The sequence below is a fragment of the Protopterus annectens genome, chromosome 1.part2 (assembly GCF_019279795.1).
Source record: "Protopterus annectens isolate FY-2018-M chromosome 1.part2, PAN1.0, whole genome shotgun sequence".
In the NCBI taxonomy this organism is placed as follows: Eukaryota; Metazoa; Chordata; order Ceratodontiformes; family Protopteridae; genus Protopterus; species Protopterus annectens.
This window is the reverse complement of record NC_056727.1, coordinates 450,013,036-450,026,248: the sequence shown is the minus strand read 5'-3', so window position 1 is coordinate 450,026,248 and position 13,213 is coordinate 450,013,036. Positions and strand designations below refer to the sequence as shown.

The window sequence follows — 13,213 nt, the reverse complement described above, 5'->3', positions numbered from 1 at the left end:
CTAGAAAAAGCCTTGATAGACATAGATGCAGGGGGCCTAGCAGCTCCACGTGCAGGAGTAGATATGTCTAAAGGAATAGTATCTGATAAATCCTGGGTGGCTGCTACAGCAGGGGTAATTTCAGTAGCAGATTCAGCCATGCTGTGTGAGGCCTCGGCTATCGGAGGCATGCTTTCCGTCGAAGGAAGAACCGAGGATTCGGTTTCAGCCGAAACAGAGACACTCGCGGTTGGCTTAAACGTGGTTTCGGCCGAAACTGCAGGCCGCGAGTGTCGGTCCTTTTCCTTACGCTTTTTAGCTAATTGCGAGGTCGGAGTCTCCGATGGCATTTTGTAAGCGAAAGCGGGACCAAAAAACTCCTCTGCAAACTCCGACCGACGTCTAAGTGTCCGTCGGTTGAAGGAAGCACAGGCTAGACAAGCTGATACGTCGTGGTCTGGGCCTAAGCAAGGAAGGCAGTAAGAGTGGAAATCCTTATGAGGTATTTGTTTCCCACAAGTTAAACAATTATTTACTTTTTCTGACATCGGCTGAGGCAAGAAAGAGTCCCCAACGGGGTACTTAGCTTTTTAGAAGTCTTCGGTAGTAGAAATCTCTGGATCTGACCGACCGGCACTTGCGAACAGCTTCTGCTTCGGGCACCGCGCGGCAAGAAAGACTGAGGAAAATGGCGTCGGCTGATGCCTTTATACCCAATTCACAGCAGCTATGACATCGGGTGAAGTGCGACATCAGCCGAGGCCAGACCCAGACTTTGGAATCCGGCCGACCGAAGGGCTGCCTGAGGCAGGACAACCCATATGTTAGGACTGCAGATGCATCCTTGAAGGACATCAGTGATATGCGATTTGGCCTCTTCGGAGGACCATGTGCCTTGGACCGTTTTCCCCAGAAAATGGCCCCGCAACAAATCTGGGAAGCATCCGTGGCCACTACAGCCTTGGGCTGAGGGATGATGAAAGGACAGCCTTGTAATACATATTGAAACTGCATCCACCAGTAAAGGCATCTTTTGCACATCTGAGTTATCCTTATCTTTGCTGACATGAGTTAAGAAAGCATTGACCAATCTGCTGCTAGCATCCACTGTAGAATCTTGCTAAAGGAACTAACATTATTGATGCAGACATTGATCCCAGAATCAAACTGAGCAGAAATAGTACTGCAAATTATTTTTCTTGACCTGCATCCTTATCGTTTGCACTCTTGATAGAGGAAGAAAAGCTACGATAGATACCGTGTTGAACATTGCTCCTACAAATTTTAATGTCTGGCTTAGTTCTAACTGAGACTTGTAATTTATGATCTTTATGATATTTATGAAGCCAGTCTGGTCTCTCAGGGATTGGATCAACCGAATCAAGTTCCTTCCACACCTGCCTAGAAACCAAATCAATGAGCTCATCGGCAGGCAGAGTAACCCGGGAGGTAGACAGACCAGCTCCGATTCATCTGGGGAAGGGTCTTAGGAAGACCAGCCACTCTTCTGTTTAAGGATCTCAACAATGTCTCCAAGTGAGACGTCATTGGGTGGTGATTTTGGGGACCCCTCTCCTTCATCGAAATCAGTATCTTCAGTGACTGACTCTTGAGGAGAGTCCAAGTGCGTCCTTTTGCATTTCTTTTTCTTTGGACTTCATTGGTGGGATGGTCCAGTGAAGTATTGGAAGAGATTAGAATACCCTGCTATGCAGTCTGGAAGCTTTGAGCTGGCTGTCCCTGCAGGGTAGAATGTTGAGGCTCAAGGCGCAAAGACATCTGAGAAATAAAGGATAGATTCAAGGAGGTCGAGAACACTCTCTTCACAACCTCAAAGGCAGATCGCTCTAGGAGACTGAAGACAACAGACCCAAGAAGGCAAGCTTCTGACCCATCACCTCCCTCCACTCCAAAAACAACCCACCCGAGGAGGAAGTCAAAGCTGAGCTGTTCAGTGCCAAGGCTCCGAAACTGCTCCAAACACCTCAGGAGTCAACTCCAATCTCACAGATCTGACAGGGATGCTTTGGCTCTGAGAGTCATCCACTTCCAAGGATGTCAGAGCCAGTGTACTCAAAGAAGTATTTGGATCTGAAGAATGCGCTTTATTCGGATCCAAACTAGATGGACCTGAAGGATTGGATCCAAGGAGTCTAAAAGCAACAGGCTGCATTAGAGAAGGAGCTGTAAAGGGTGGAGTAGTAGATGATCGGGCTTCCTGTCCCAAAGGGGTAGGAGCCGTAAGCACTCCAATCTGAATATGTGCCATGAGGAATTTCCTCATCACTCTCTCCACATCTGCTTCAGTAAGACTCTTGGAGGAATGTGAAGATGCTAAGGATGGAGCTTTGAAGTTGCCTTTCTAAAAAAGGAGAAGGCACTCTGGATAGGTCTGAACCCAGATGAGGAGAATAAGCAGTCCTCAGTAGAGACTTCAGATCCAAGGATGTAGGATCCGATAATGGTTTGGTCAGATCCTACGAAGGTTGGACTGTAACTAACTTCAGATCTGATCTTTTTTCTTTTTTGGGTCTGGGGAGGAAGAGGCTGAAGATTCAGAGGGTCTACACCTTTTTGTAGGGTCTCTAGTCTAGTGTTTGGGGGACTGAGGCCCAGTAATGGCCTTAGAAATTGTAGTTGGCAGCAAACCTTTCAAAATCAATTTATTTCTTCTGTCAGCCACAGCTTGGGGATTAAACCCACATCAGATGCTGCATTCTTGGTGCAAGTGTTCCGGGTCCAAGCAGTACACACAAAGCTTATAGGAATCAGAAAAAAGCAATATGTTCCCACACTTTTTGTACTTTTTAAATACCGCTCATCCTTTTTTGGACATGCTGAGAAAGAAGATACCACAACAACTATAACAAATAAACTTGTTTTTTTTAACTGGAAAGGAGAGAAAAGCTTAATACCAGCATTGGCAATTTGAAGGAATACAAACATTTGTACAAAGAGAAGAAATATACCAACTATGGTATAAAAAGATACACTACATGTAAAGGGATACGGAAGGATAGGATAGGATAGGCCTATCAATAATGGTAGGAAAAAAATACACTCTAAGGTGTTTAGAAAGTAGAGGTCAACAGTGATAAACAAATACATTTAAATCTAAAGACTAATAAGATTAAAGAGGGGTTTTTTTAGAACGAAAAATAGAGATGACAGCAAACAAACACAAACTTAGAACACAATAAATTCACTTTGGAAGCCCAATGAAGGGAGAGAGCCCAATGAAGGGAGAGAACATGAAAAAAGGAATGTAATTTATTGTAGCAGTCCCACACGATAACACTAACGCTGAAAAAAATCACAAATACGTTTTCGTTCAACACTTCATCAGATGTAATAATAAAATAACAGCCAAGAATTAATTAAATACCAGATTTGAATGGGTGGCTTGGAAAAAGAGCCAAATCAAAGCTTACAAATAATAAACATTAGGGCCAATCACCTTAAAATCATGAATATGTATGTTTAAAACGTAGAACATAAAAAAAAATATCAGTTTAAAACTCAAATATCAGACCATAAAAACCTTAACTAATAATGAAATTGTACTGCATGTGATAGACAAAAAACCATGTATAAGAAATAATTTATAAAATAAATCTATATTATTGTTAAATAATACAATCCAAAAAACATTAAATATACTAGGGAAAAAGCAGTAAAAAGTAATCCATAAATGCCCTCTAGTGGACAATAGTGTTAGTTACTATTTAGCAGATCTTATTTTTAATACAGGAAGAATGGAAAGCATATCATTCAGCCCAGGGTATTTGGTGCCTTCTAATACTATTTGCCAATAAAGCTCACGATACTAAAGTTTTGTTTCCCACATACCCCCTCTGATTTCTTTTGGAACCACCTCCAAAACAAAAAATAAAAATAAAGCTTGTGAACATATTAACTTGTGACGAAAAAGGGCATTATTTTTATTTGCCTTACTTATTTCATACATATGTTCATAAATACGAGTTTTATTATTGTGTTCTAGGTTTTTTTTAGAAGCAAGTAAAAAGGACTTCTCTCCAACTCAACAACTCCAGAGGTAAAGGCGACCATGTCCAACTCAACTCCAGAAGTAAAGGCGACCATGTCTAAATGTTAAAGCGGCAAACAAGATCTGAGAGATATTAGGGGTTGGTGCATTATGGATAGGGAAGAAGCTTGAGAATTTTTGGTGGCCACGAGCTAGTGTAATGGCCGAGTCGGATCCAGGGATTGGATCTGAACCCATTAGTTCAGGAATTAATGAAAATTAGCAACATCAGATCAATCTATTATCTTTGCAGATGGAAGAAACTTAGCATTTTTCAAGGCTTTCATAATTTTTAGCACCTTTACTGAATTATCACTTAAGACACAGGCAAACATACATTTATATAAAAAAAAACATATTAACATGTCCCTAGTTAAAAGCATTATATTACATATATATTTTTGTGCAACTACCATCACTCCACCATTACATAAATTGTCCAATTCCTGCCTTCTCTTAAATCTCACTCTTCCTCTAACACATTAATCTGCATGTATTGCTCTGACATGGTTTTTCATCATTTTGAATTTTTTTTTTAGCCTACATGTTTACGAAAAACATTTATTTATAGCTTAAACCAAGGGCATTCATTTAGACATCCACCTTTATAAAAATAACAGAAAATATCCAAAATCTACAGATAATCAGTGCACGTTAACACCCCCACCTCAGCAGACCAAAATCACAACATATTAACATTAAACTTGCTTTTGTCCAGCCTTTCTTCTCGTTACACTGTAAAGCCTATATTTCTTACAACTAAAAAGTCCTTGTTTACTTCATTATCTTTAATACATACAACAATCACTGAAAAGATGCCCCACACACATTTAAAATACTAATGACTACATACTACACAAAACTACTTTACTGTATACAACATGCACTTTATATTATACTTTTATACACATTCAATTAAGAGCAAAAATTATTTTCCTAACAATTACGTTTCCCTTTTAGTGTACTTCGAAATATTAATGACAAAGTCAGGTGCATGCTTTATAGTCCACACATACAAGTTTAACAAAGTCAACAGTAGTTCAATCTTCTCAGTCAGTTTTTCCTGCAAAGCCATATTTCACAAATGTGATTGGTGAGTAAATGGGAAACCAGAAAGCATCAGTTTCCATGTTGCTGGTCTTCTGCCTATTCACCTCCATCTCCCAACACCAGACTATGGTTCAAGGCTAAGGTACCCTTGATTCTTCTAGGCAACTCCTGTGCTTTTTTTCTGTCTTTAAAACATTCTCCTTTGGAACATTGGAAAATGTTTCACTGGCAAAGTCTCTCTATGAACTTCACCATCAGAAGAATGAGAACTAGATTCCTGTTTTGCTTGAAGGCTCATCACTTTTGCTGAATAAACCTTTTTGTATTTCCTCCTTGGCCAGAAATGTCTTTAGTCCACCAGGAAAAAAATATTCTCGAGTCAGCTGGATATAGCAGCTTGAATCTTGTACCTGACTCTCTACATTCACCAATTGCTGGGATAAATTTGCTTCAGTTTTGCCTGGTGTACAGTGAATAATCATTTTCCGCAAACACTCTGCTGTCTCCAATTTTTAATACTTTGCCCTTCTGCCACAGTTTTGTCAGGATCACCTCTTTCTGCTGGTATGACTGCATCTCTATTAATACAGGTACTGGCTGCTTTTTCATGGTCAAGTTTGGAGCATACATTTAATGTGCCCTTTCAATTAACAGATCCTGATGAGGAACACCAGTCCAGTTGTTTATACATACTTTCATAAAATACAGTCTGTTCTTTCAATTTCTCTGGTTCAGCAAAAAATCTCAGGTTGCCTCTGCATGCTCTGTCTTCTAACTCTAACATTTTTTTGAAAAAGCTGTTTGAGAGGTTCCACACACAGCCAGCCTTTTCTTCATTTTAACATCTGATTTTTACAGTTTTAGCAGTTCATCTGAATAACTAAAGCTTCTACTTTTTCCAATCATTTCTTATTTGAGTTGATATACTCATTCAATGTTTCATTTACTTTAATCACCTCAGAGTAAATTTTAATTTTTCCCCTCAAAATTACTGGAAGTCATCTCTTGTACAAAAAATGATGCCTGAACTGCTTTCTGATGAACAGCTGCAGGATTCTTCCCGACCATTTTTTTTCTCTTCACCTTTTCTGGCTGATTTCCTTTGTGATTCTCTAAATGTATTCTTTGCTCCCATCCAGCCAGTGTACTTACTAGCCAGTAATTGAGTTTTATTCAAGTTGACAATATCACTGGCCCTTGTTTCTCAGTTTTTTTCAAACTGGGAAAGCTGAAGTTAAGTTGCTAATCTGTGTGCAGCCATCATGGAAGTCCTCAGAACTGACCTTTTTGACAACACAGTTCAATTTTTTGAAGTGTCAGGTCTCGTACTAATGGGCCTCAGACTTCCAAGAAACCTGGGTGATGCTATATGTTATTTTCTCTGCTGCCAATGTGTTGGTGCTTAATTTTGCAGTTATGTTATTTTCATACTTAAGCTTCCAACTCAATAAATGAAGTCAAGTATAAATAAGCTTTTAAACTCAGCCATCTGAGAAATTTATTTAAGGCCATGACTCTTCCAGCATTAGCGGCTGACCAAAAAAAAATATCTGAGAGCAAAAATTTAGATTGCAATAATGTAATATAACTAATATACATCCTTAAGTAAAATAGCTCATTATACAAATGATCAAGAGATTTGTGATTATTGTTTTATTTGAAACTGGATATATATTAATAGCAATCCTCAACAGCTACTTGCTCCACTCTGAATATACAAGAAAGTACAACTCTTAATAATGACTACTTGTTTCTTCACAATGATGAGAAGTGAATTGTGTACAACAAATGACATGCCTTTAGTAGCTCTGACTATACAGTAAAATCATCATTGGTTACTTTTGTATCTTTGGGTTTAAAATAAGTTTTATTTCAATAAAGTATCCTGTGTTTCTTACACAAAGCTACAGTTTACTGGCCAGCTCCATGGCATACAGTACAGGGATGAAGCCCTGATTCCACTTCACATGACCTCTAGTTTGATCAGTAGTCTGGGTTCTTGAGAAGCTAGCTGGGTGGGATGGTAGTGAAAAAACAACACCTGGTCTTCCATCCATGGTGGAGGGTTGCAATAGAACCAGTTGCAGGAAGGTTCTCCATCTGGGGAATGCCCCAGATGTGCAACTCATACAGGATACGATTTAGAAACACGAGCCCACCCAAGAAGTGTACATTACTCTAACACAGCAAAGCAGGTATAAGGAAGCATGCACAAATCTTGAGCTCAGTGTAGCATGGAATACACCATGACTGCTGACCAAGTGGGAAGGGAATTAGATGCATACAGAATTTCCTAACTCCTGCTAGCTGATGCTCATGCTTGGTGGCCCTCACTTACCTTGCCTAAGGCCTAGACAGGATGAGGGCTTGATGGTCACAGGAGTAAGGGTGGCCAAAAACATATATAAAAACTACTAATGTTTAACCAATAAAGAATGTATGAAAAAAGTCCAATGCATCTCTGACCTTGACTTCCAAGTTGGCTCCAAAAGCCATTCGAAAAAATCCATTCAGATCTTTGTTGAAAACCCTCTGAAAAGTCTGCTTAAAGAGAGACGTATTGAAGGAGTCTCCCATCACCATGTAACCCCTATAAGAAAAACAAAAAAAAATAAGCAGCTTAACAGAGAATGTATAATAAAGCACTGTAATTAACATCCTGAAAAAGAAGACCTATTATTCACATACTGTCATTTACAAGCATGCAGCACAGGACGTAAGACAGACACACAACAATAACTATTATATTTCTTACCACTATAATTTCTTTACTAAGAACTATTTGCATGCAGCTCTCTTGCTGTTTATGTGCTGGTGTGACTGCAAAAGCCATGATTATAAAGTAATGTAAACAAAGCGTATAAGCTATTCTTACTTAGGCCATAATTCCTGAGAATCTAATAAGGACCTTCTTGGCCAGCAATTCTGAAAGGACACTGCTGACAGGGATTCCCCAGATCCAACTACACTTTTTTTGAGAAGCCCAAAAAGACATTCCAAAAAGTGACTTTCTCTGGCACCTTTATGTCCTAGAAAAGGAGTGCTGAGAAAAACTAAATGTCACCCTGGTGACCAAAAGTGACTCCTTTTCACTTTCATGCCATGCAGACATTGATCAATTTCAGGCCCAATGGCAAAGGCCTCTTTCAGGGTACATCCATAATTACTGCTTTAATTTCCTCAGTGAAGGCGAAAAAGTGGAGAGTACTGCCTTAGCTAAACATACTATAAGCTCAGATAAAACGCACAGTTTTACATTTAGGGTTATAAAAACATTAAAAGAATTATTAGAGGGGACATTTTGCTGAATACTGTGAATGTTTAATACAGAAGAATTAATTACTTTCAAGCAGATAAGCCCCCTCGGCTGAATGACACTGAGTTTAAAACCTATTCTTAAGAGGTCTCTTTTTCCATGAAGCAAGCACTCAATTGTTTATTTTAATTATTTTATTATTGCTATGCTTCTACTGATCTGAATTTGTTCATGTGGTGTACATATGAAAATGTGTTTTAGTATGATTTTTAAGCACAGAAGAATAGTTTTACATCAAAAGCTTTGATATTAAACTTCTTTTTACATCATTTTGTGAGCTCTTTTTGCTTTTTGCCCTTGGACTTTTTTTTGTCTGGAACTCTATACTGGGTGTTTACCAGTTTTTTTTTCTATTTAAAAAGAAAGATATTCAAAAATACATTTTTTTTGTAAACAAGGCTTATGAGGGGTCAGAGATATAGTCTGGAAAATAAACATGGTGTTCTGAATACAGTTTCTTTGTTGCACCTTTAAGAGAAACCCACTTCTCCACTGATCAACTGAACAGGATCAAAGCCAAGATAATGGATTAAGGGGATGGACACCCCCCTCCCCTTATGTACATGTTTTTTCGTCCCTGCACCACATCTGCAATGAGGTCACACAATCCTTGCAGTAAGTTAAAATGCTCTTCACTGTTCTTGTTAGATGGATCAGCTGTGAAGAACTGTGTTTTGCTTAAGGATGGATGAAACACATAAATAAATATCACTTTAGCCAGTAATCACTTACTGTTAAAGCTACAGATTTATGATGTTAAAACTGCAGCTTACTAAATTTGGCTGTTGTACAAAACAATACAAGAAAGTAGGACAGCATTATGGTTGAAGCACTCCACTACATCATGGCACCTATACTACTTCAGTCCACCAAACTCATCAACTGAGCTAAAGAGGGGAGCCATATTTTAACTTTCTGAAGTCCACTTCAGTGACCAAAATTTACTGAAGTACACAGGTCCTGATATGAACACTAGCAAAATGCAGTACAACTTCCATACAACATTTCTCAAGGGGGTAGGACTCCCTCCTCCCTGATTATCTGTAGTCTTGGCATGTATGCGTCTAAATGGGGGGGGGGTGAAGTCCCTGAAATCAAGGGGAGCAAAGGTGGCTGCCAATTGTACATGTAGTTTCCTACTGGTTAATATTTGAATGTGCCCAGAGAAATGCTATGTTCATTTTAGCCACACATTTATGTGTAAGGACTTAACATCTTACATCAGTAAGTAGTGGTTGACAAAATAAGGTACAGCGAGCTGGGTATCATAAAGATCAAGCAATCCCTGCCTCCCAATATTACACAAGGGGAATTAGTGTGGAAAAGCACAGAACAAGACACACTGCTTTGTAAAGCTTGTTATAATTAACCATCTCAAGAGTACAGCTCTAACATTTCTGATGACCACACTTCAGAAAAACTTTGCAAACTCAATTACTTCCTGCGGTATGTGTGTGTTACTACACACACACACACACACACACACACACACACACACACACTCACACACACACACATCTTTACTGAATGTACAGTACAGAACAATGCCAGTTAAGGCAGACGTTTAGTGTATGAGCCAGTAAGCAAAACTACACAGCACTATTTTTTTTGGTACTTATTACCACACAATTTAAAAACTTACCGTATAACTAAGATGAGATCCTTATTAGTAATGACAGTGAAATAAGAATCACTTATTAGCTTTCTTTGACCTCACTCCTGGTTTTGCATGTTTTCAGATCAGGTAATTTAGCATACATTCTAAAGACAGTTACACTGCCTCAACCAGTGCAACAGTTCGGATCTAGTCTACTGAACTCCAGTATCAGTAACGAGAATAAAACAAAATAATAGTCTTTAAAAGATGCTGGACAGACTAAACAAAAAGAAAATGCTTACTCATATTAATTTCAGGCAATATTCTGGAATAACTATGCGGTCACCTAGAAAGGGAGAGATTAACTATCCTTATTGACTGCCCACCCCTTCTAGTGGAAGAGACTGTGGGGGACTTCAAACACACCAGCATATGCACACACCAGGAAGGCGGGTCAATTGTTAAAATACTCTCCCTGATATCACTGCAATACCCTACCTGCACATACAAATCACTGAGTGTTTGACAGACTGCCCTGTTATAAAAAAAAAATCCTTGCACTTTCAGACAGAAACCTTAATGTACAGAATATTAAGTTCCAAGAATCACACTATTGGTACTGATTGGTTTTCTGATTTAACAAGGTGGGGGATTGTCATTTAAACAGCAGCTGAAGGAGTAACTAAATGTTGCCCAAGTGACCAGTTTATTTTACAAAAAAGCTTTACTTATTGTAAATGAAAGCATGTTGCAATTTGCTTACCAGGGTAGGATAACTAATTCTAATGGACCTTTTACGGCTGTATTGTGTGTTGTTCACTGACTGGACATTCCTTTCTGGGTAACAGCAGCTGTGCACTTTATATACAGTGCACTACCCAGCTGTAAGCTACAGACATTAGACTAAATATGTACTGGAAAATGTAGAAAGATCCTTACTTATTGGAAGTTCCACAGTGGACAAAAACATATATAAAAGCAAATTGGGCCATCCAGCCTTCTGCTTCTATTATTGTGTGAAATCTATGCAAAAGATAGTAGGCCATCTTCAGTTTCCTTCCTACCTAGGTTCCCTCAAACTTGTACTACACACAATCAGCTTAGACTGACTATGTGGTTCACATCCTGCACATCTCCTTCTCCATTCCTATACTTTATTTATATAGATGAAAACTACATACAAAAAATGTTATTCATAATTTCTCCACCTGCAAAATGCTTTTGCTTGGGATAACATTTCTTTGTGTTTGTTCTGTAACAAACGTTTCACCTCTCCAACTTTAAATATTCTTTGCCAATACCGCTCATTAACATCATACTTTTATTTCTCCAGAAAAAAAAAATGCTCAGATTCCCAACAGAAACTGTGGGCAGGTATTTTTTATTCCTCTTTAGCCCAATCATTCTTAAGGCATGTCACCAGTTTTCCCATATCACTCCTCAAGTGAAGATATTTACCACAACAATGTTTTCACAATCTCCACACATAGGTCACCAAAGCATGCAGCATTATTACGCAGTTTTTGGAGACACTGTGGCCTGTGAGCAACAAGTACAATAAAACACATTTTTTTTCTTATTTTAAACAACAATTATAAAGCATTTTAATTTTTTTAAACTTATTCCACAACCAAAGTACATATACTACTGCAGAAACTGGCTGCCTGGCAATTTCACAAGCATAAAATCATTACACAAGACCTCAGTAGCAAGAATCAGGAATTCAAGGAGGTACAAGTTTCCTTTTTTTTCCTCTCTTTGTCAGGGTGGCTTCTCTGCCAGCATAATTAAGTCATCATCATGCATCAAATTTGACTCAAGCATAAATACAATAAATTCTGACCCTAAGGTCAGGACACTGCTTCCTTTGAACCTTTTACCATGCTAAAAAGAACACTATATAAATAGCTAATAGTAACTTCTTTTTCTAGGACCTCACATATGTCAGATGAAGCATGTGCTACAATATGAAGTAATGAGCAGCTACATGAGATAAAGCACATCACATCTCAATATGCTAGAATCTTCATATGGAAACTGCTTTTGCAAAAAATCAGTACTGCTTTATGTTACAAAACTGATCTGGTAATACGTCTGTAAAAGTGACTGGGGTCACTACCTTCAAAATAAGTACTGCACTTCACTAGTAATTGGGGGTCATCACAGCATGCAGACTACAAACACAAATGCCTGTTTTTCTAATACACTATTTTTTATGAGCAGCTAGTCTCTGCTTCATTTTCAAATCATTTGATTGTACTAATCACATACCCTGTCAGATTTGAGCAACACTTCATCTCAAGAAGTCCAGTCTGATCAAGAGCACAAGCGTAGATATCAATGCAGTGGCCATTGTTGGCAGTACGGTTAGCTAATGCCTCAAACACCTGAGGGGATAAAAAGAAAAGAATAAAGGTTATCATACAGTATGACATCCTTGAAAAAATAGTTTGTAATGAGTGAAACAGAACATTCATTCATTTTTCTGATACCTGGTTTATTCCGTTCTAGTTCACAGGAAGCTGCAAGACTAACCTGACAAGCAAATAAGCACAGGCAGAGAAACAGGACACCTCAGGAAACACACACACACATAATTAAAAGCCGCTCATATTCACTGATTGGCACTGTCTTTTAGATATGGGATGAAACCAGAGTCTCCATCAAAAACTCATATAAACACCGGAATGATCTATAGTGAAGGCACCCCAAAACCTGGGGCCAAATTACAAAACCACATACTGTGAATTAGCAAAACTAAACTATACATCGTCACTTCGCTGATGCTTAAAGTCACTGACATCCCACTAAACGCAACAAAATTTCAATTTTGCATTAGGTTAGCAGAACATGCCAGTAGTCTAGTAATTTGTAAACATGACTACACACACAAAAAAACTGGTAAGGTGGGCTGACAAAACAATGCAACACAACTGTGTTAACACAGGTATAATGATTCCAACACTGAAATTAAATACAAAACTGAAGGGTAAGAAACTCTGATGTCAAGAATCCTACTACATATCAAAGATGCCTCGTAGGAAAAATATATATACCTGTGTATGTGTGTGTGTGTATATATATAACATATATATATATATATATATATATATATATATATATATATACAAACACATACATATATATATATATATATATATATATATATATATACATATATATATATATATATATACACACACACACACTATATATATATATT

The 13,213-nt window shown here is 38.2% G+C and overlaps 1 protein-coding gene across 2 annotated transcripts in view; it reads right to left on the bottom strand.

The window, feature by feature from the left end:
* SEC23B (SEC23 homolog B, COPII coat complex component) overlaps positions 1-13,213 on the bottom strand; it is an 836,569-nt gene that overhangs the window by 522,750 nt on the left and 300,606 nt on the right. For both annotated transcript variants that reach the window (XM_044056987.1, XM_044056989.1), the window contains 2 exons: positions 12,262-12,377; positions 7,544-7,667 (listed from right to left, as the gene is read on the bottom strand). In XM_044056987.1, coding sequence (XP_043912922.1) covers positions 7,544-7,667; positions 12,262-12,377 — 240 coding nt within the window. The remainder of the gene's footprint in view (positions 1-7,543; positions 7,668-12,261; positions 12,378-13,213) is intronic.